Here is a 22,376-nt window from a genome sequence, read left to right on the forward strand (position 1 = left end):
GATTTTTCTTACAAGTTAGGATTTTTTTTTTTTTTAAATATGGCATCTCCTTAAATTCTATGCAAAATTTTGTTTATGTGCATTTTTTCCTGGGGAGGGGGTCCGGTTTCTTTACGATCTCCAACAATTTAAAAAATACTATATACTTATAGTACGGACATTATAAATAAGAATCTACCAATTATTACTGTTACAAACAAGGTTAAGTTCAATGTGGTACAGAATTTTCAAGACAGAATAATTTGTTTTAATTTTTACACATTCACCATTTAATAATATAAGAACAGTAATCGTAATAATCAGGGATAATAAAGCTGAAACTTTTAGAAAAGCTGCTTCATAATGATAGAGCATATCCAGTATCAATTTAACTGTGATTCTTGGTTCTTTAAGTCAACTATTAGGAGAGTAACATTTGAGTAGTTCTACCTTGATTGTTTCTAGAATTTATCCCAAATATCGGGCTCTTAGTTCGACTTGTCTGAAAAGTCCTCCTTTTACTTCATATTTAAAAGTTCTTTTCAACTTAAATTGCAAAGGATGGGAACTAAGTTTCTCCGAACTTATAATTCAGAACATTTCCTTTTATTCCCAGTGATTTGGGAATGCAAAAGCTTGGCTGTCTCTTTTTCCCGACAATGGACTCTGGTAGTCCACAGCGAGAGCTTCTGGTACCATGTTTATTTTGAACGAATGTGTTCTTTTTGCCCCCATAAATCACATCCTGACTCCACCCAATACTCAGTAATTCTGTCCTTTAAGTAAGAATCTATTTTGCTTTTTTTTTCCCCCCAAAGGTACGAGGCTTTACAACTTACCTAACATAATTGTGAATAGTTTTATAGTTAGTTGTAGGAGATCTTTTTTACCAGCCTACAACATAGGCTCTCTGAACTCATAAATAATTAATTTTTAGATAGGATAGCCAAGAGGATAGCTTAACCCAGACAGACCTGATTATTGTTGGGCTTTCAAATTATAATTGAAATGAAGAAATTATTGTACTGCATATACTGCCTCTGGAGCATAATAATGATGTAACAATAGGGTTTATTAGTAGAGTGGTTCATTTCAAATGCCTAGCTTTTAGCAAAACATACAGAATTTTGAGTCTCACTCTACTTATTGAAAATACCAAACAGCATTCCAGGCTGGCAAAATTTATTCCACAATTTAAATTCAGAAAGTCAGAATTTCAGTTTGTATTAAAATCCATGGCCATTTTACTTCTGCTGAAGATTTTCATTGGTTTAGCTTCAGATCTCCTCTGCATGAAGATTCAGGGTCACAAAAGGCACAAGGCTAAAAATATTCACTTTGCTCATCTTGTTGGGTCCACTTGCTCCAAAGTATTGAAGATACAGCAATGCATAGAAATACAGCATGGAAACCCCTCTGCAACTTATTAGTCACTAGCCTTTATATTTTGTATGGAGGAAAGGTACACACTTGATTCCCAAACACTGTTTGCTTGTCATTTCTAGTCTGCAAGGTAAAATTTGGGTTGAAAACCCAGAGTCCAAAGAAACCTTCCTAACCAAACCGATTCCCTCCAGGGAGGGAAAGTAATAATCAGGTCTGCTATCAAGGAAGAGTTTTAAGCCTGTAGGAAGACATGCCTCTCTGGGCCATGACAACAGCTCTTTTTAGTAAACAGTGCACCAATTGCTGCCATCACTTGGCATCAGCCCTCCAGTAATAAGCAAAATAAGGTCAACAAACCACCAAATCCCAAGTCCTCCAAGTGTCAACAGCTTTCCTACTGCTGTGCCAGTGTGTCCCAGACAGAAACGGTCCACTCCGAAACATCCCAGGAAGAAGGAATAGAGCAAAGTGGTTATGAAGTAGTGTCCCGTGTATCTAGACAGAAGGAATGAAAAGGAAGATGTTTACCCCATGAAAATTAAAACACTTAGTGACTAATGAATTTAACATAAGAGAAAAGATGGTGCAGTAGTCCTTCTGTGGCCTCTTATCCTCCCCAAAAAGAAAATCTCGAGTTGGCCTGGGCTCTCAAAAGAGTACTACCTAGGACATAAAGAAAGGAACAAATACTGAGTTGGATTGGACAAGAAATAATCAAGCACATATGCTCTGTAGGCATCCTGGGAGGAGTAGGGTCTGGGCCCACATCCCTCCCCGACTCAGACTCCTTTCCTGAGGCTGCACTTCTGAATGCAGTTCTCTAAGGAAATGTCGTCATCTTTCCTCAGATGAACACCGATCTCCATATACCCTTCTGTTGTTTTGTGGCAACTAAAAATGAGGTTTCTTCAATAAGGACTTAGGTCTTACATACTGCGATTAACACTCCATTGCAACTGCTCCAATATCGTCACTAAACACCACAGACTCTCCATTAGCAACTGATATAAATACATTCTGTGCCTTCCAGCAAAATTTACAGAAATGACCCTAATTCTTTAAGATAAACTTATTTTCCAGGAGAGAGCGCCACACTTTTCATAACAAAACCTTTATTCCTCTGGGACGCCTGCGTGGCTCAGCCGGTTAAGTGTCTGCCTTCCGCTCATTTCTTGATCCCAGGGTCCTGGGATCGAGTCCTGCATCGGGCTCCCTGCTCAGTGGGGAGCCTGCTTCTCCCTCTTCCGGCTGCTCCCCCTGCTTGTGCTCTCTCTCTCTCTGACAAATAAATAAATAAAATCTTAAAAAAAAATAAACTAAAACCTTTATTCCCCAAATACTAAGGCTATTTTTACAGGATTTAGGTCTATCATAGGAATTTTGGAGCTAGATCAACTGGTCCAACTCCTTTATTTTGTAGGTGAGGGACAGAGTCTCTGGGCTTCCACAGGCACTTAGCTAGTTGATGAAAGAGACATTTAGAACTAATGGCCTCTAGGATCTTAAGTCCAGTGTCCTTTCTGTTTATAACCACATCGCCCCTGTCCATGGATTATGCACAGTAGTAATCATGTTGCCCCTTTAACACTTAAGATAAAAGAAAAAGTCACATCACGAGATGACATGGAAAACAGCTCTACCTCTATCCAAGTACCAACTACCCCAATCAAAGTAACACTTACTTTATACAAGGTTTATTCTCCCGTAGGAAGGTCCTAGGACTGGCACACTCAATCCCATCGAGGGCCCGGCACTGGACAGAAGTGTGTTCCACGTCACTGTAGGCCTGTCCACCAAACTGTGGTGTAACAACCAAAACAAAACAACCCAAACTCACCAAAGCAAGTTACACAAAATAGATCTTTATATTCATTAATAAGAGGTGACTCAGGACAATAATTATACTAACAAAATTGGGGTAAAGCTGTGTTCAAGAGCAAGGAATTCAGTGATTCAAGTGATTTTAAATTGTTCCACCCTAATTGTATGTTGTTTTAAATAAACTTTTTCTTCTTCTTTGTGACTAGCTTCTTTAATATAGTGAAAAAATTTATAATCAGTTTCATTAAATGCCACTTAGAATAGATGGACACAATGTTTTAATTATCCTATATTTACAGGAAAGAGCACATTACTGAGCATTTGGGAATGGGTATTTAAAACGTGAATGTGTATTAGAGGGCTGTTTTATATATAATACAAATGAATATAATTAGGAAAAGACCTCAGAATATCATCTGACTCAGAACTTTTCTTAGTTTGTGAATGTGTGATTATCATATAGCTATAGTACATTCCTGTATAAGTTTAAATTTCAGCAAAAAATTTCAGAACGGGCGCCTGGGTGGCTCAGTCGTTAAGTGTCTGCCTTTGGCTCAGGCCCTGATCCCAGGGTCCTGGGATCGAGCCCCGCATCGGGCTCCCTGCTCGGCGGGAAGCCTGCTTCTCCCTCTCCCACTCCCCCTGCTTGTGTTCCCTCTCTCGCTGTGTCTTTCTCTGTCAAATAAATAAATAAAATATTAAAAAAAAAATTTCAGAACAGGACTTCTTACCATTTATGTAACTGAATTCTAGCAGAGAAAGCACAACTGTACATTCTCCACTGGCACCTTATTAAGTACTTCACTATTATTTTCATTGGTGCATTCCTCAAAGGAAAGGGAGTTGGAAATCATACCTCCCCTGGGATTCAGGTGCCTGAGTATGGGTCGTCTAGGACTTCTGGGGAAAGTGGCAGTTTGAGTGGCCTGACAGGATCAACTCAGTTTTTAATTATAATGGGCAAAAGTAGGGGCACCTGGGTGGCTCATTTGGTTGAGCATCTGTCTCTTGATTTCGGCTCAGGTCGTGGTCTCGGGGTCATGGGATCAAGTCCTGCATCCATGCTCCACGCTCAGCAGGGAGTTTGCTTGAAATTCTCTCCCTCTGCCCCCCTCACCCCCCTTGCTCTCTCTCTCTCTCTCAAATGAATAAATAAATCTTTAAAAAAAAATAAAATGGGCAAAAGTAAGTGATCTCTATACAACGCTAACTCAAACCTTCAAAAGCTTCTTTGGTAATTATCAACAGAACAAAATCTCATTGTATTGAAAATATTCCTTTTTTTTAATAAAGATTTTATTTATTTGACAGAGACACAGTGAGAGAGGGAACACAAGCAGGGGGAGGGGGAGAGGGAGAAGCAGGTTTCCCGCCGAGCAGGGAGCCCGACGCGGGGCTCGATCCCAGGACCCTGGGATCATGACCTAAGCTGAAGGCAGACGCTTAATGACTGAGCCACCCAGGCGCCCCGAAAATATTTCTTTACCCATGACTGCACTAAGAGTTGCCTTTTTGGTCTTACTACTTTCAGGTTTATTCCTCTGTCTCTGATTTAGTACAAACCATGTTTTCCCATAACTCTCTTCCACCTGATTGAATCTTGAATTGCATTATGCAGAATGAGGAGGAGGTACATGAACTTCACTGGTTTTGGGAAGACTAACTAGGATGTTATTATGGAACTGAATGGTTTTTTTCCATTCCAAGAGGCCATTGTTACCAAAGGCTTCTCCTTGAATACTATAACCTCCTACAAAGGCAGATACTGATAGACCCCATCTATTTCCTAAGGATATGGTGGAAACTGCTTGCCTTGTGAAAAGAAAGATCATTGGCAAAAGGAGCTTTGCCCCAGATGCATGTGTAACAAAGATACAGCTCAATCCAATAGTGGTTTTAGAAAGTGCATAAGCCTTCCTTTGTTCTTTTAGGAAAGTGCACACTTGAAGAATAATGAAGAGGTGACATAATAGCTTTAAATTAGTCAATCTCAGCCCAAAGAACCAAAGACAGGTTGGTCTGTGCACCTGGGTAGTTTGGGACAGACATTGCTTCTTCCTAAGGAAACGAAATGTTCAGTCACTGATGCTGGCCATGCTGGAAATTTCCAGTAAGTCATTCTAATGAAGTCTACAAATAGGTAACTTCATACCCCTTATACTTTTTTGTAACAGCATTTACTCAGTACTATTTCTCTATGGAAGAGTTTGCTTATAAAACAAAATAAAAACCCACCTTGAGACAACCATAACCGAGTTCCTGGGATGCAGTTGCATTTCCAACATGATCCACTGGGTCGTCACATTCTATAAATTCATCAGGTCTGTAAATCACCAGTAAGATCATGACCATCATTCTCATATAGTTTTTGCAAATGGCTGTTTACGTGTATATAATAAAAACAGGCAAGAGATTTCTTCAAGTTTCTTAGGGTTTAATTCTGACTGATCCCCAAGGCAAGAGATGCTATCAGTTAGACTGAAGAACAGCAGGTCAAATAGCCATCCAAATGATCCTTTTATTGGGAAGGGGAGTGCTTCTGGTTCTATTTCTACATGGATTCTACTTCTCCCATGGCTTTCTCCCTTTCCTAGGCAAAGAGCCACAAGGCTATGGGAGCAAAATTGAAGCTAAAGGATTCCCAGTTCTCTTTGCATTTCCCAAACGCCTTTTCTCATTGACTAAAAAGAGATGTTAAAAATGCAGAACCGTTGGTTCTGCAAGGGTTAGGATACTGCTTTTTAAAAGAAAGTGCCTTGTAGGCAGGAACAAGTAATTTACTCTATTTGTGCCTCATAACTAGCACCTACGATGGATTCTCCTTCGTTAAAGGAAGCACGATAGAGAAGGCACAACCTCGTACCCTTCTTCCGGAGACTGTATGATGTCACTCCGCCCTAGTTCTCCTCTTTTGGGCTCCCAAAGGATCTACCACCGACACACAAGGTTTTCCCCTGCATGGGTGAGAGGAGTGAGAAACCTGTCATGAAATTTACCTCCCGCGTGTTGACTATCAGGTCCTCAGGTGGAGAGGGTCTGAAAAAAAAAAAAGCAGCCTCCCTTCCCCCCATCCCAACACCCATATATCCCTGGCCCCATCTCCAACTCCGCCTCGACGACTGGATAGCTTACAGGTAAGAGCAAAGGATGACTGGAGAGTGGGGGTCGCCATATTCCCAGCTCGGAGCGCCGGCGGAGCCCTCTGGGTGGGCGGCGCCAGCGGATGTGAGCTCGGGTTCGGCGGTAGCGTTGTGCGAATGGCTCCGAGAGACACAGTGCAGCAGAAGTAGATTCCCCAGCAGCAAAGCCGCCTGGCCGCACAGAAGTAGGTAACTCACCGGGCAACCACCTAGCACCATCTTCCCGGGCCCAGTGGCTGAGACCCAACCTCAACCACAAAGCCTGGCCGGCACATCCAACCCAAGCAAGCCCTGCCTGGTCAGGCCTCTCCGCCGAGCCTCACTCCTCGCCACCAAGCAGCCAATGGGCGCGCAGCTCGACGCTCCGCCTAACGCCCGCAAGCCAATCAGAAAAGGCTGCGCAGGGGGACGGGGCTGCCCTTCATTTCTGCTCCTTAATTCTACTTCTGGGTCTCGCGTTCCACCTCCTTTTACTCCTAGTGTTTCCTCCAATCAGGTCCTTCTACGCCCAAAGTAGGCGGGCCTGGGAGCAGAGAGGGCGGGACGTGACTGGCAGCGGGCGGGGCAGCGAGTGTGAAGGGGCGGGGCAGGCTAGTGAGGGTTTTAGCGGCCGGGACAGAAATCTCCTTCTCCCGCCGGCGACTGGATTTTTCTTTACGTCAGCGTAGGGAGTGCGATGTCGGGAGCGAGCTCGGACAGGAGCCGAGTTGCGTCAGTGCCGAGCGCGTGTTCGTCTCGGGCGCGCGCATCCCGGCCAGCTCTGGGGCCCCGGCAGGGCTGGGAAATGATGGAGCAAGCGGAGGCGGAGGCGACCGAGTGTTGAGTGGAACCTGCGGGATCTGCCGCGATGGGATCGGGCGCGGCCTCGCCCTTTGGGGTCCTCCGGCTCCAGTGGCTGCTGCTGTTTGGCTTGGTGGGCCCAGTTCTCGGTGGGGCTCGGCCAGGTGGGTGTTCGCCCCCCAGGGACCTCTGAGATTTCTGTTTCCTAGGGCTGGGACGCTCCGAGTTACCCTATAGTGCCTGGGAGCGGAGGGGCCTGGCTGGGGACCGGACTGGGGTCGGGAGGCGGAGCCGCTCCAGCTGTGTGTGGAGAGTGCTCGGACCCGAGGCTCGGGGTCTGGCGCCCCAAACCCTTCTTAGCAGTGTCCTCCTGCCCCGTCCCTTTGACTCCGTCTCCGGCTTGGCAGAGCCTTTTGCAGTGCGCCCCACCCCCATCTCGCCCAAAACTGGGTTCTCCAGACTCTCTTGGGACTTCTCTGGGACCGACTCAGACCTCAGGGAGTCGGCTGAAAGCCTTGGAGTCTGAGTGGGCGCCGAGGGTGTGTTCTTGTTTAAACTGCTTTGAGAAATGGAGCTTGGTTTTGCTTGTGGAGTTAATGTCACTTGGAAAGAGACCGGGAGATGGAACTTTTGCTCCAGGTTATCATAATTTGAAATTTTGACGTTCATTTTAATAGCGGAGTCTCTAGTATGTCCACCGAACTAAATTTAGTGATGGAATAAAGGGGGGTTGCTCATTTGTCTTGGGCCATTTTGTTGTTACAGAAAAGAGTACTTATTTTTGGAAGCGAAGTGCTATGTTTCTATAGCCAAACGGTCTTTTTATCTGCATTTTTACAGGGTTCGTAATACCGTAAATCCGTAAAAATAATCCCTGCTCTGTTTAAATCACGGGATTATGGTAAGAATTAAATCGTTTATGTGAGATTGCTTTTGAATTGTGAAACTTCCTTGAATATGTAAGGTTTTTATCCTGGAGATGCCCAAACGTAGTGGAAACAAATTGCTAACACTCTATAGCTTCTTTCTGGAAACAGCTTCGTTTATTTTGGCTTTTGCATTAAATTATTGTTTGCATGGCTCTTATTTTCTTTATTAGCCGTGAAGTATGATGGAGAATGAGGGTTTTTATTAAAGGTTGCCTTGAGAGTTGCTCAGAGGTGATGATGGAAGATTTCCATGTAGGACTGCTGACCTTCAGGAAACTAATTACATTTTTTTGTATCTCTCTTTTTTTTTTTTTTTGCAATTAAGTAAATTTGGCTCGTAGTCGGAATTCTGAAGCTCTAAATACTGAAACTTCAGTGAATGGGAAGACACCATATCTTTTCTGGCTAACACTGTTTTTGCTGTGCTTTTCATAGACGGTTAACATTTACCAATCTATAAGGTGAAGTACAATACACATTTGGAGTTTTAAAGATTTTATTTATTTATTTATTTATTTATTTATTTATTTGACAGAGAGAGAGAGCGAGAGAGGGAACACAGTAGAGGGAGAGGGAGAAGCGGGCTTCCCGCCGAGCAGGGAGCCCGATGCGGGGCTTGATGCGGGGCTCGATGCGGGGCTCGATGCGGGGCTCGATGCGGGGCTCGATGCGGGGCTGGATCCCAGAACCCTGGGATCATGACCTGAGCTGAAGGCAGACGCTTAACGACTGAGCCACCCAGGCGCCCCTACATTTGGAGTTTTAGTAATCCATGATTCTCTGTGTTTGCAAATATAAATAAGACTGTATTTTTAATGTTTATGTATTATTGGATACTTGCATACAGGTGAATGGAAGATCCTTAGGATTTTTTTTTTAATTTTAAGATTGTATTTATTTATTTGAGAGAGAGAGAGAGCATGAGAGATGTGGGCAGAAAGAGAGGGAGAAGCAGACTACATGCAGAGCAGGGAGCCCCAATCAGGGCTGGATCCCAGGACTCTGGGATGATGACCTGCACTGAAGTCAAGATGCTTAACAGACTGAGCCACCCACGCGGCCCTAGGATATCCTTATGGGTTTTTTTTTTTTTTAAAGATTTTATTTATTTATTTGACAGAGAGAGAGAGACAGTGAGAGAGGGAACACAAGCAGGGGGAGTGGGAGAGGGAGAAGCAGGCTTCCCGCTGAGCAGGGAGCCCGATGCGGGGCTCGATCCCAGGACTCTGGGATCATGACCTGAGCCGAAGGCAGCCGCTTAACCGACTGAGCCACCCAGGCGCCCTCTCATGCTCTCTCTCTCTCTCTCTCTCTCTCAGCCGCTTAACCGACTGAGCCACCCAGGCGCCCTCCTTATGGGTTTTAACCATGGCTTTAACAATTTATGGCCAATCCTTCATTTAAGCGTGGGTATGCTTTCAAAATTTAGTCAACATTTATCGAGTTCCTGTAAAACACCATGCTTAATGCTTATGGAGGGGCATAGGGTGACCAAATGTGCATTATAGAATTTCTCCGAAGGTTTTATACATTCTGGGAGATGTATAAAACCTTGGGGGAAGTTTACAGTATTAAGTGTTACTTGAACTCATCTACATCAGGGAATGTTCAAGTCAAAGGATATGAGTGAGTTCTAAGAAAACAGTTTTTGCAAGAGTGTGGAGGGATAAAAGAACATGACTTGTTAGGGAATGAAGAGAATGTCTGCAGGTGGTCTACATGAAAGGGAGGCAAGGAAGAAATACCGTTGGGGAGCGCCTTCTATGCTAAGGGGTTTGGACTTTACCCTGTAGGAAGTTCTTTGGGCAACAAGGTTTTTCAAATACGATATGACATAACTAGATTTACGATTAAGATAACTGGCAAAGCAGTGGAGGACAATACAGGAGGAAGAGACTGGAGGCTGGGAGAGACCAGTTGAGAGGCTTTTATAATAGTGAGCAGTGAGTCAACTCATGTTTCTCTAGGGGAATGTTCCTCCAAAATCAGCTGACTAAATTTTTGCAATACAGGATGTTTAAAACATGCAGTGAAACATTTTCTGTTAATGAGGAGGAATTTGAGGACTCAGTAAGTACCACCCACACATTAGTTACACTAGAAGTTGAATAGGTTTTGGTAGGATCTTCACTACCATTTATAACGTTCTGTCAATGAGGAAATGCAGTATAAATTCCAAAGGGCTGACACTTACAGTAAACTTAAAAAAAAAACAACAAAAAAACAGAGGCTGACAAAGGTAACTTTATATCATTGTGAAAAAATAACAAAGGAATTGGGTATGGAACCTTTTCCAATTTTCTTTTTTAAGGTAGTAATTATGATGCAGACCTAGAATTTTTTTTTCTTTTTTAAAGACTAGCATTCTAAAAACATTGAGTTTTAAAGCTTACTCATGGTGAATCACTATAAAACAAACTACATAGTAAGAACTTAAGTCCATTCTAATTTTGTTTTGGGTGCCAGCAAATTATTTGAATTTGATATCTTTGTGTTTTTGCTGTAAAGGAGAAAGCAGTCTTTTAAATTTAAAGGTAGTTTTGCTTTCCAGCTTTTTTTTTTTTTTAAGATTTTATTTATTTGACAGAGAGAGACACAGTGAGAGAGGGAACACAAGCAGGGGGAGTGGGAGAGGGAGAAGCAGGCTTCCCGCCGAGCAGGGAGCCCGATGCGGGGCTCGATCCCAGGACCCTGGGATCATTACCTGAGCCGAAGGCAGACACTTAACGACTGAGCCACCCAGGCGCCCCTGCTTTCCAACTTTTAAGTAAAAAAGAAAACATTTATAATTGAAATATATGCAAAACAAGTTGCTGGGTTCCAGACAATTTTCAAAAAGCATTTTAAATTTTATCTCACCAAAGTTGACTTTATATTTGTTTTTGTTAAAAATCCTGGTTTATTATAGAATTTCTCCGAAGGTGCAACCTCTAAGTAACTGAGAACTTTTTCTTGGAATATGCACAACCTCAGATATAATGACATAGATAGCCTCCTATTTTTTTCCTTTTGATATGTAGTATATCTCAGAGTCTTGGAGTTATGCTGTCCTTTGAGTCAGTGCTCTAGGACTGCCTCAAAAGTAGATCTAGTCCTCCTGGTATCACTTTGAATTGTACAATCTTTTTTGCATATTGAGAGATTATTCTAGTTTATTTCTCATTTTGTGACATTGTTATTTTAGTCAAATCATTTTTCTGAAGTGATCATGTGTGAGATACTGCTTGAATCAGACCTTTTAAGAATGAGTTAGGAAACCTGAGAAGTTCGCTTAATTTGGTCAGTTTTTAAGTATGCAGTATGTTTTTGTATTTGTTTATGTTTATCTTAACATAAGAATTCGAGTATCTTAGTTTATAAGAAGTAAACATGATGCCACTGCCAGACATTTGTTATACTGTAGGACAGTATATGGGAAGTGCCTTTTTCCCATCGACACATTTTTCTTTTAATGAGATTTTTCATGGTTTAATTCATTTTAGGAGGTTTTTCCCCCTTCCTTTTTTAGTAGCTCCGGAGAACCCTTATGCAAGTAGACCCCTGGAGAGCTGCTCCATTGGCTTCACTGATACATTAGAAACCTTTGTGAGTAGAAACTCGGATCCCAGCTATCCGAGAGGGGTGGCTAAGCAGCCTATAACAGAGCCATACAATGAAATAGAGCATTGACGTTAAAATGACAAATGTGTGGACCACATGGATTTCTGGAGAATTGGCATAAAAGATATTAATGATGAAAATAAAGCTTAATTCAGGTTGTACATGATGATTAACAGTTAGGAGATCTATTATGAATGGCCGTAAAGATAAGTCATTTACTCAACACGTAGTCATCGAATACTTACTGTACCAGAGCAGGAAACACGTGATCCATAAATTATATTGTCCTTATAAGGTATTGTCCTTTGTCTCAAGAAACTGAAATTCCTTGCTAGAGGAACTTAAGTTCTCGAGGGCATTAAGTCTTAGAAGTGGTTGGTGGGGTTTTCCCATAGGGGCACTTAAAAACAAACAACAGCAAAAGCTCTGTTTCTTTTTAAATGTGAAGATGGGTAAATGTAAAAAAAAAAAATTATAACACTCAAAAAATGTAAGAAGGTAAGACATAGCAATTGAGATTATAAATATTTTTGAATATAGTTATTAATATATGATATATACTTATTTGGGGTTGACCTTGTGAATGGAATGGAAATACGTGGCCCAAAGGAACAGGGTTTTATAGATTTAATTACAATAATTTCTCTTTTGAAATAATTCGGGGAACAAAATTATTTTATTCATGCTCTATGTGGAACTCAGGTTTATCTTCTATAGTGAAAGTATTTAAAGGTGGCTGTTTACATAATAGGCAGGAAGGAAAGGAGAAAAGCCCATGACTTTTGTTCACATTTATTTGCTTTGCAATTAAGTAGAATTCTTTTAACTTGTTTCCCTGTACTACAGTTACTATTATGAAACATAGACTTCCTTCAAAACACAGTTCATAAAAAGACCTAAGGAGTTAAGAGGAATAAAGAAGTGCAACTAACACCCCTTTCTTTCACTAAGTTGAAGACTCTTTAAGTTTCATGTTTCAGCTCTTATTTTTATCTCCAGCCCATGTTTCCTAGTAATGTGATTTTTGACGGTGTGCTTATTCTGTCAAATTCAAAAATAACAAATTTGTATCCTCTGCTAGTTGATTGTATTAAGATTTTTAATTTTGTTGTGAACTATAGTCTTATAGTGGTTTTCAGCTGGAGGTAGTTTTGCCCCTAGAAGGCATTCTGGGGCAGAAGAACCAACACTGATGGTTCTTCTGGCATCTAGTGGGTAGAGGCCATGAATGCTACTGAACATCCTACATTGCACAAGGTAACCCCCCACAGCAAAGAATTTTCTGTCAGCAGTGCCGAGGCTGAAGCTTTATACAAATAATGTGCATGCACTTCCTTTATAGTAACATGGGAAACATGTTATTTTGGTTCTTGTGAGAAAGTTGCTACTATTTGGGATTAAAAAATAAAAAAAGGAATTTGGGAAAAAATATGTACATTTCTTATGATATTTTGGAGCTCCTTATGGCACTCAGAAAGATCCTTGGATTTTAAAACCAAGAAGTCAGTATTGGAATAACAGCTATACATACAGAAGTTATTTTTGGGTGCTATAATTTTGAAAGTCTTATTAAAAACAAATGATTAATTGTGGTGGTGTTTTTTTCTAACAAGAATTATGCTTTAAAATGAGAAGGACAGAAAGAATGTTGTATCTTGTTTTCCTATATTAGATTGTTACTCTTTGTTAACAGCCTCACAGAAAGATCCATAGTTTCAGACCTGACAAAAAAAAATAAAGTCATTTAACCTGTTTCAAATTGAAAGCTCTTTAAATAACTGCCTGCCCAATTGTAGTTCTCTTTTCTGAGACGTTTCTTTTCCTTTGTGATGTTTCTTCTGAGTTGTAATGAAAAAACTTGAGTTTTCTTTATTGTTTAGCTTCTAGTGTTAACAGTTCCCTGAACCTGTTAGCATATATATCCTTGCCTGTAATGATTTACTTAAAAAACTTTTTAGTGTGAAATAATTCTCAAGTCACAGGAAGTTGCAAATAAATGTATACAATGATTTACTTTTTGTCACACAGTGTCTAATCTATTACCTGCTAAAAGAATTTTATTCCTGCCAACTATTTGCACTACTGAGACAGAACAGCCACTTGCAGAAAAATCGGGCCCCCGCACAGCACCAATGGCAATAACCCATTTCTCTAGTCAGCTTGTAGGTGGCTGTATGTGAACAGGAAGTCAGAAACCACAAGCTGGAAACAAGCTCCAGGACCCAATTTACACCAGGTGTGGTCCTACAAAAACCAGACCAGACCAGTCAGAGCCAAATGGACCCCAGCTCTGACTTTTTGCTGGCTTTTCTCCTCAATATAATGCTAAAAATTTTGCCCAGAGGTGGAAACTTAACATGCAAATGAAACATACTGTATATGAAGCATGGTTTGTCAACTGTGTCTGTGGGCCCAATTTCCTGTATTTCCCCACCCCTACATGCTTAGTTGTCACTCCTTTCCCACCTCAGCTGCTCTAAAAACTTTGCCTGGCCATTGTTCAGGGAGCCAGCCCAAGGACACTTTGCTTTGTGCAGTCTGCCTTTTGCTCCCTCAGAAGCCCCTGATAAAAGCCTTGCTTGAAAATTCCTGTTTGGGGGCACCTGCGTGGCTCAGTCGTTGGGCGTCTGCCTTCGGCTCAGGTCATGATCCCAGGGTCCTGGGATCAAGCCCCTCGTCGGGCTCCCTGCTCCTTGGGGAGCCTGCTTCTTCCTCTCCCACTCCCCCTGCTTGTGTTCCCTCCCTCGCTGTCTCTCTCTGTCAAATAAATAAATAAAATCTTAAAAAAAAAAAAAGAAAAAGAAAATTCCTGTTTGGCTTCTTATCAATTTCTATTGCCCGGAGAGCCCAAGAGTCTAGTTCCATAACCTCACTTTTCAGGTGCCTGTCCTAGTGGTTGAACAGATTATCATCATCCAGAGTGAAATTAGGGTAATACTGAAACTTGTATTTTTAGGAATTTGAAAACAACAAAGGTCATTGAAAGATTTATTCTGGGTGAGGAAGTAGTCCTGTACCTCAGTTAATATAGGATTAAGGATATTTCTATCTAGTGAAGCCTGCATCTATGGGTCATGGATTTCTTTTGACATGGTTTCCCAATTAACAACTCCAAATATCTGAATGATATTTTATTATAGTAGGTCATAAATATGCTTTGGATTAGCCCATGGTCACTTTACTGTGAGTATTGGAGTCCATTTCTGGTGTTTTTATGTAATGACTTGAAGCCATCTTTAGATAGCATTATATGCCATATTATAAAGACATAAGGGGTTTAAAGGTGGGTAAAGAGTTTGAAAACTGTTAGTATGATATGTATTGTATTGGATAGGATACAATTTATTTTCCTGTTGTATCTTTTAAAGTCCCAAACTAGATAAGATTATAGACATTTTTATATACAGTGATATCGGAGAAAGTTAGCTGTAAGTGCTTCATTTTAATCTGTATTTGAGAAATCTGAGGGGCATAAAACTTAATGAGTGAATGAGCACCCAGGTTGGTTCCAAAGGAGGAGAGTGGGAGTAGGGAGACCAGGTAAGAAAGAATGGAGCCTTGTAGGTGTGAGTTTAGTAAGGCTGATGAAAAGGCAGGAGCTTTGGGAGATGCTAGATAATCAGTACTTTAAATAGATTATGCCTTTTTATTGAACAAATACTCTTTTCCCCCTTATAATTTCAAAAGTAATACAGGGATTACGAATTACTCATTGTAAAAACAAATTCAAACAATACAGACATTGAGGGGTGCAGGAGATAAGTTGCAAGTCCTTATCTCAATGCTCCATATCTCTGTATGTCTGTATATGTCTAAACACATTCAGTATGAGAAGGCTTAAGACTAGAATACACAAACAGAAAGCCTGAGGGAGGAACACACATTTTTCATTCAGTGGATCAATGTATGAAATAATTTCATTAAGTGGAATTTCTTTCACAAATAAATGCCCAAAAGAGGGTGGGGGGAAGAAAGGACTTCCATAAGTTAAAGAGCCTTATAAATGTATGGACCTGTTTGGATCCTAATTCAACAAATCAATGGAAAAAAAAAATTCTGAAACAGGGAAATTTTGATGATCCTGAAAAATTATTGTTAATTTTTTTATGTGTAATAACCATATTGTGGATAAGGTTTCTTTTTTAAAGTCCTTATGTCTTAGAGATTCATTCAGGATATTCAGGAACAAAATTATATGATGTCTAGGATTTGTATCAAAATAGTGTATGTTTGGGCGCCTGGGTGGCTCAGTTGGTTAAGCGACTGCCTTCGGCTCAGGTCATGATCCTGGAGTCCCTGGATCGAGTCCCGCATCGGGCTCCCTGCTCGGCAGGGAGTCTGCTTCTCCCTCTGACCCTCCCCCCTCTCATGTGCTCTCTCTCATTCTCTCTCTCTCAAATAAATAAATAAAATCTTAAAAAAAAAAATAGTGTATGTTTGAGGGAGGAGATACATATGAAATTATATTGAAGTTGGGTAATGGGTACATGTGACTTCATTATTCACTCTGCTGTTATGTATGTTTAAAATTTTCTATAATAAAATAATTATTTTTTAAAGTAGTTACCTAAAGGGAGTGGGATGAAGGGAGAGACTTACTTTTCACTTTAATCAACTCTGCAATATAGCATTTATGAAATATTATATCACATATATGAGACTATAAAGTGTCATAAGTAAACATGTAAATATCATAAGTAAATGTACCAAACTTGTTTGAAGGAGTTATCACAATGGAATAGATCCACTGAATGAAAAATGTCTGTTCTTCCCTCAGTCTTTCTGTGTATGCTAGCCTTAAGCTTCCTCATACTGAATGTGGTTTAGATATATACAGACATATAGAGATATGGAATTTTCATCCACGGTCCTTTGGTGGTGACCATCTACTTCATCAAGTTCACTGAAAAAATTGACATGCCCTGAGCAATGATGCTGGAAGTAGATAGTGTGTTGGGTGTATTGAGAGACTTTGTATCAGACTCCAATAAGGGGTGTCTTCCTAAGGGATTTCCTTGGGCAGTTTTGATTATACTTAATTTTTGCTCTAGTGATGACTTTGGAACCCAAGCTCCACTTAGATATGATTCCACTGTGCAGTAAACTGAACAGGATTGGAATTGGGAGTAAGTCTGCATGATTGGGTTCTTCACTGTTAATAGATTTTATCAGAAGTGAGTTTTTGTTTTTAGGACACATTGATGGCAGTAATATAATTTGAGATAACTGCTACATTGTTAAGTGTGTATTTATTAGAGTTAACCGATCAGGCATTGAAACTAACTTTTCCCTCTAATTGTCCTTGTCTGTTTCATAAGTATTCCAATACCATATCAGGGGATATCATTCATGTTGGGTCAGGGTGAAAAATGGGAGATGAGTGAATGGTGCTAGGCTCCAGATGCCTTGCCTCCACTTTCCCACCAAAGCACTTCTTTTTTTTTTTTCCTTGTGTGTATACCTTCAGATTTCTTTTAAGAAAAAGGGTTGATAAGGTTTATAGCAAAAAATTGTTTGAAAATGACTGCTGTGTATACACTGTGAAGACTTACATAGTTTTTAAGGAAATATATTTTTCCCCTTCATACTTACCAAGTATATTGCTGGTTTTTGTGTAAGATTATGTATATATAATTACACACATATATGTGAATGTCACGTGATTTTTCTGTGACTTGAACATTCAGCTTTTGATTTCCATTACGTTTTGGTACTATTTAGTTTTGCATGTTCACTTGTTATATAATATTTATGATTCCTTTTTCTGTAGGTTTTCAAGAGACCTCACATCTCTCTTCTTATGAAATTATAACTCCTTGGAGATTAACTAGAGAACGAAGAGAAGCCCCTAGGCCCTATTCAAAACAGGCAAGTTATCTCTTGAGAAGTATGTATGTATTTAAATTTTACTTTTTTTTTTTTTTAAAAGACAAGTGTGTTACTTTTAGCAGGGATTGGTTCAGTGAGTAGTGTTGGCCAGTAAATAGTATACCACCATACATATGGCACTGATATCCATTGGTTGTTACTCTAGTAAAAGTAATATATTGATCCTTAGTAGCTTTTTTTTTTTTTTTAAAGACAAATGGCCAACTTGAAACATAACAGAATGAAATAATTAAATAAAATTCTATGACCAGGGTAGGATGCTGATTATATAGATTTCTAACGCTTTTCTCACTGGTGATGGTTACAGTGTTCTTTTCGTAATAATAAGAATTAATCTCTCTCTTAGTTTGTGATAGGTAGAATACTTCATACTGTATCTTCACAGATTCTGGAGAATAGTAGTATGTTACATGTATATATTTCATATATGGGATGTTTACTCAAAAGTGAGTTTTATCTCCATATCAGAAGAAACATTATGCTGTTAACAGGGTAACCAATGCACAAAAATGATCTTTTATACTATTTTCTCCTACTGTAAAGTTCAGAAATAATAAGTTTGGAATTCAATTGATTTTGCAAACTCTTCAACTTTACTGAAGTATAATCTTACTTTATTATAATTTAACAGTAGCAGATAATGAAGGATAGAGTTTAGCTTATTATGTCTGTATCACTGGTGTATTCATAAGTAGAAGGCACCTTGTACATTGTGCAGGGACTGGGTCTTGTAAATAGAACACTGGAGTTTAGAGTCAGGAGCTTTTAGTTTTAGCCTGCCCTGTGAGTACTACCTCTAGTTGGATAGGTCATTCAACTGTAGTTCTTCTCTATTAAGTAAGGAATAAATGGCCCTACAATTTATAATTCTTCCTTCGTTTTGTTTTGAACTGGACGTTCTACCATTTGTTTATGTTTTGCCTTAGGATAGAATTAATTGTGTACTTGCTTCATTATTTTTCTCTGTTTCTTCATTTAGCACAGGGACTGTGCTTTCCACTTCATTGTGTCTCTGATTTCTGCATCAGTACTGCACACATAGGCACTTGTGATCATAATAAATGTCATTCATATGCCCTGATAAATATTTGGAGAAGTAGAAGCACTGTTTGGTCACTGGAGATACAGCAGTGAACAAAACAGACAAAATTCATGTTCTTATGGAGCTTCCATTCTAGCAGGATGGGGGGGAGGAGACAGTAAATAAAGAAATAATATAGACTAATAGTATAGATTACTTAAGGTGGTAATATGTGCTCTTGAGAAAATTATACCAGGAAGGTGGATAGCGAGTGCTGGAAGTGAGGGTAGGGGTGGGGTAAGAGGGTTTGTATTTTTTAATAGGGCGGCCTGGGAAAGCCTTCCTGAGAAGTCAACCCTTGAGTAAAGACCAGAAGCAGGGGAATGAGCAATCCAGGCAGATATTTGGGGAAGCAATATAGTATCATGAAACAATTCTCAGACTTTTCAGAATTTTTCTCAGATGATAGGACAGTGGTGTTTTTATATCATAAAGGCCAAGAGCAGAAATGATAGAACAGCACACGCCCAAACTGTGATGATGGAAGGAGCTTGGAATTTTTGTTGTTGTTGTTTCTTACTTTCTTTTGTTTTATTTTTATTTTTGATTCTTTTCTTATTGAAGTATAATTAACATACAGTGTTATATTAGTGTCAGGTGTACAATTTAATGACTCAACAATTCTGTACATGACTCAGTGCTCACCATGATAAGTGAATTCACCATCTGTCACCAAACAGTGTTATTACCGTCTTACTGACTATATTCTCTATGCTGTACTTTTCATCTCCATTGTCTTTTTTTTTTTGTCGCTGGAAGCTTGTACTTAGGAGCTTGGCATTTTTGATGCCTAAGTTGAGATCGAGGTAGATCACAGGTTCGCACTCACGTTGAGGAAGTTGAGTGCCAGGGGCTGTAACTTGGTCTAGGCCCTAGAAATGGGCTATTGATGAGCCCTAGAAGAGGGGATCATGCTATTTCTTGGCAAAATGTTAGAGTCCAGAAACAGTAAGGAAAATAAGAGGACACTTCTGATAATATTATTTGTTGAGTCTCTCTGTGACTTTTCTCTTTGGTTAAAGAGTTAAGGCAAAGTGGAATCTCATGGTTTTAGCGTTCCCATTAAGCCCTTTTTTTTTTTTTTTTTTTTTGACGGATGAACTGGTGAGTTGCTGGGGAAGTTATCTGAGGTGGAGAAGAGGGTCCCATGAACTTGAGGATGTGTAAGTGCAGGTTACCTTATCTCAGTTCATTGACTCAGATGCTGTCAATTGTAAGGCACACTATTGTTTAATAGACCACTAATTAGGAAAGAAAGAGTCCTACCAGTCCTACAGTCGACTGCTGTGCCTTTGATGCATCCTGATTTCAGAGGTGTTCATTTGAGGGGAAAAAAGTGTGTTTCAGAAGTGATGAAATGTGGTAAACTGTGTGACAATATAAAATCATGAGTGTATGAGTTTCAACTTTTGGGTAACTAGAACTAGAGATAATCTCTTGAAACTAAGAAAGTCATTTCAGTTAAACAAAAGGAAGAACTACTTTACAGTGTAGGTAATACATGGCCAGACTTAATAGAAATAATTCCTGAAGTTACAGATGAATTATAAATGAATTTAAAGAGAGTTTATTTTTATTTATTTATTTATTTATTTTGTTTTAAAGATTTTATTTATTTATTTGACAGAGAGAGACACAGTGAGAGAGGGAACACAAGCAGGGGGAGTGGGAGAGGGAGAAGCAGGCTTCCCGCGGAGCAGGGAGCCCGATGCGGGGCTCGATCCCGGACCCCGGGATCATGACCTGAGCCGAAGGCAGACGCTTAACGACTGAGCCACCCAGGCGCCCCTTAAAGAGAGTTTAGATGGATGTGCAGGTGATTTCCCACAATAGGTTATTAAAGGAAGGTAGGGATGATCAGAGTATCTTTTTATTATTTAAGAACAGTTACAAGGTTCTGTAAAACAATTTCAGTCGGTGCCAAATTATTTTAATTCAGGATGGAATTTCCAGTGTCTTATAAATACCTGTTGAAAAGTAATATATAAGATGGTGTTTTATTGTTTTCTTTTTTTTTCTCTGTGCATTTAGGTGTCTTATATCATTCAGGCTGAAGGAAAAGAGCATATTATTCACTTGGAAAGGAACAAGTAAGAAATTTAATTTATTTTGGCTTTTTGGCTTAAAAAAATAGTATGTTTTTTTTAAATAGTTTTTTTTAAGGAATTTTATTTATTTATTGAGAGAGAGACAATGATAGAGAGAGCACATCAGAGGGAGGAGGGTCAGAGGTCAGAGGGAGAAGCAGACTCCCTGCTGAGCAGGGAGCCCGATGCAGGACTCGGTCCCAGGACCCTGAGATCATGACCTGAGCTGAAGGCAGTCGCTCAACCACCTGAGCCACCCAGGCCCCCCCCAAATAGTATGTTTTTAAAGATAGTATATCTATATATTTTTTAAAGATTTTATTTATTTATTTGACAGAGAGATAGTGAGAGCAGGAACACAAGCAGGGGGAGTGAGAGAGGGAGAAGCAGGCTTCCTGCAGAGCAGGGAGCCCGATGCAGGGCTCTATCCCAGGACCCTGGGATCATGACCTGAGCTGAAGGCAGACGCTTAGTGACTGAGCCACCCAGGCGCCCCTAAAGATAGTATATTTTAAATAGTATATTTAAATAGTCTATTTAGTTAGATGTTGTTTAGTGGATTTATAAAAAGGTGAGAATAACAAGAGTAGAAGTGTGGAAAAAGTCATACTATTTTTGGTTTCCATTGACATTAGAGCAAGGGAAAATAAATTTAAATTAAAGCCAAAGAAAGTTGCGTTTCAGGAGAAAACTTTTTAGTTGTGATCAGCCCAAGGAACAACTGAGCAGGGGTAAAAAAGTCTTTAATAGTTACATCAGTCTGCTAGTGCTGCCGTAACAAAATACCACAGACTTTAAAAAAAAAAAAAAAAAGGAAGTTTATTTTCTCACAGTTCTGGAGACCAGAAGTCCAAGATCAAGGGGCCAGCTCAGCTGGTGTCTGGAGAGGGCTCTCGCCTTGAATTGCAGATGGCCATCTTCTCATGCTGTGCTCCTATGGCCTCCTTGGTATGTTGGGGTGGGGGGTGGGGGAAAGAGCAAGCTCTCTGGTGTCTCTTCTAATAGGGACACCAATCCTGTCAGTTCAGGACCTCACCCTTATGACCTTATTTAACCATAATTACTTCCTTAGTAGCTCCATTTCCAAAAATAGCCACACTGGCTGTGAGGCTTCTACATAGGAATTTTTCTTCAGGGGTTGAGAGTGGGGAGAGGGGAGGGACACAGATATTTAGGACACAAGAGTAGTCTCCCACCTCTCCCTTTTAATCCCTTCTCCACATGTTTTCACCTGATCCCACTTTGGTAATCTGTGTTCTTTGACTGCCTTTTTGAAAAGCCAAGTTTTTAATCATGCTGAGTCACCCAATTTTCTGTGGCTTGTCTCTCCCTTTTCCCTTTTCTTTCTTTCTTTTTAAAAAAAGATTTATTTATTTATTTGAGAGAGAAAGAGAGAGAGCGCACAAGTGTGAGGGGGCAGAGGGAGAAGGAGAGAGAATCTCAAGCAGACTCCCCACTGAGCATGGAGCCCCATGAGGGGCTCGATCTCATGACTCTGAGATCACAACCAGAGCCGAAACCAAGAGTCAGATGCTTAACTGACTGTGCCACCCAGGCACCCCCCCTTTCCCTTTTCTTATATAGCAAAACTTCCAGTATCTTTAGTGAGAGATCTAGAAAAAAAAGCCCATCTACAATGAGGTGTGAATGAGGGGATGTAAAGTATTTCTGTCTAAGGAAGTGC

The 22,376-nt window shown here is 40.2% G+C and overlaps 2 protein-coding genes across 3 annotated transcripts in view; one reads left to right on the forward strand and one right to left on the reverse strand.

The window, feature by feature from the left end:
- Positions 1-12: 12 nt before the first annotated feature.
- TM2D2 (TM2 domain containing 2) lies at positions 13-6,642 on the reverse strand. 2 transcript variants are annotated; one of them, XM_021681588.1, is made up of 4 exons: positions 6,319-6,642; positions 5,422-5,509; positions 3,048-3,151; positions 13-1,860 (listed from the first exon to the last, which is right to left on the reverse strand). In XM_021681588.1, the coding sequence occupies exons 1-4, from the start codon at positions 6,543-6,545 to the stop codon at positions 1,647-1,649; spliced, it is 633 nt and encodes a 210-aa protein (XP_021537263.1). In that variant the 5' UTR covers positions 6,546-6,642; the 3' UTR covers positions 13-1,646. The 2 variants fall into 2 exon arrangements, with proteins under 2 accessions (XP_021537263.1, XP_021537262.1); XM_021681587.1 differs by having other exon boundaries at positions 3,048-3,163.
- Positions 6,643-7,118: 476 nt separating this feature from the next.
- The window catches only part of ADAM9 (ADAM metallopeptidase domain 9), a 141,268-nt gene continuing 126,010 nt past the window's right edge, over positions 7,119-22,376 (forward strand). Inside the window, exons 1-3 of the mRNA XM_044912805.1 lie at positions 7,119-7,270; positions 17,406-17,503; positions 20,637-20,695. Of these exons, the coding sequence (XP_044768740.1) occupies positions 7,174-7,270; positions 17,406-17,503; positions 20,637-20,695 (254 nt within the window). The 5' untranslated portion in view covers positions 7,119-7,173. The remainder of the gene's footprint in view (positions 7,271-17,405; positions 17,504-20,636; positions 20,696-22,376) is intronic.

This window comes from Neomonachus schauinslandi, chromosome 2 (genome assembly GCF_002201575.2).
Source record: "Neomonachus schauinslandi chromosome 2, ASM220157v2, whole genome shotgun sequence".
Classification (NCBI taxonomy): domain Eukaryota; kingdom Metazoa; phylum Chordata; class Mammalia; order Carnivora; family Phocidae; genus Neomonachus; species Neomonachus schauinslandi.

Excerpts from the sequence above, each read along its gene's own strand:
- TM2D2 (XM_021681587.1), bottom strand. The coding sequence starts at position 6,545 with ATGGTGCTAGGTGGTTGCCCGGTGAGTTACCTACTTCTGTGCGGCCAG. Across the intron at positions 3,164-5,421 it reads TCGGTTATGGTTGTCTCAAG|TTTGGTGGACAGGCCTACAG; the intron begins GTGGGTTTTTAT and ends GTTACACCACAG. Across the intron at positions 1,861-3,047 it reads GAGAATAAACCTTGTATAAA|ATACACGGGACACTACTTCA; the intron begins GTAAGTGTTACT and ends CCTTCTGTCTAG.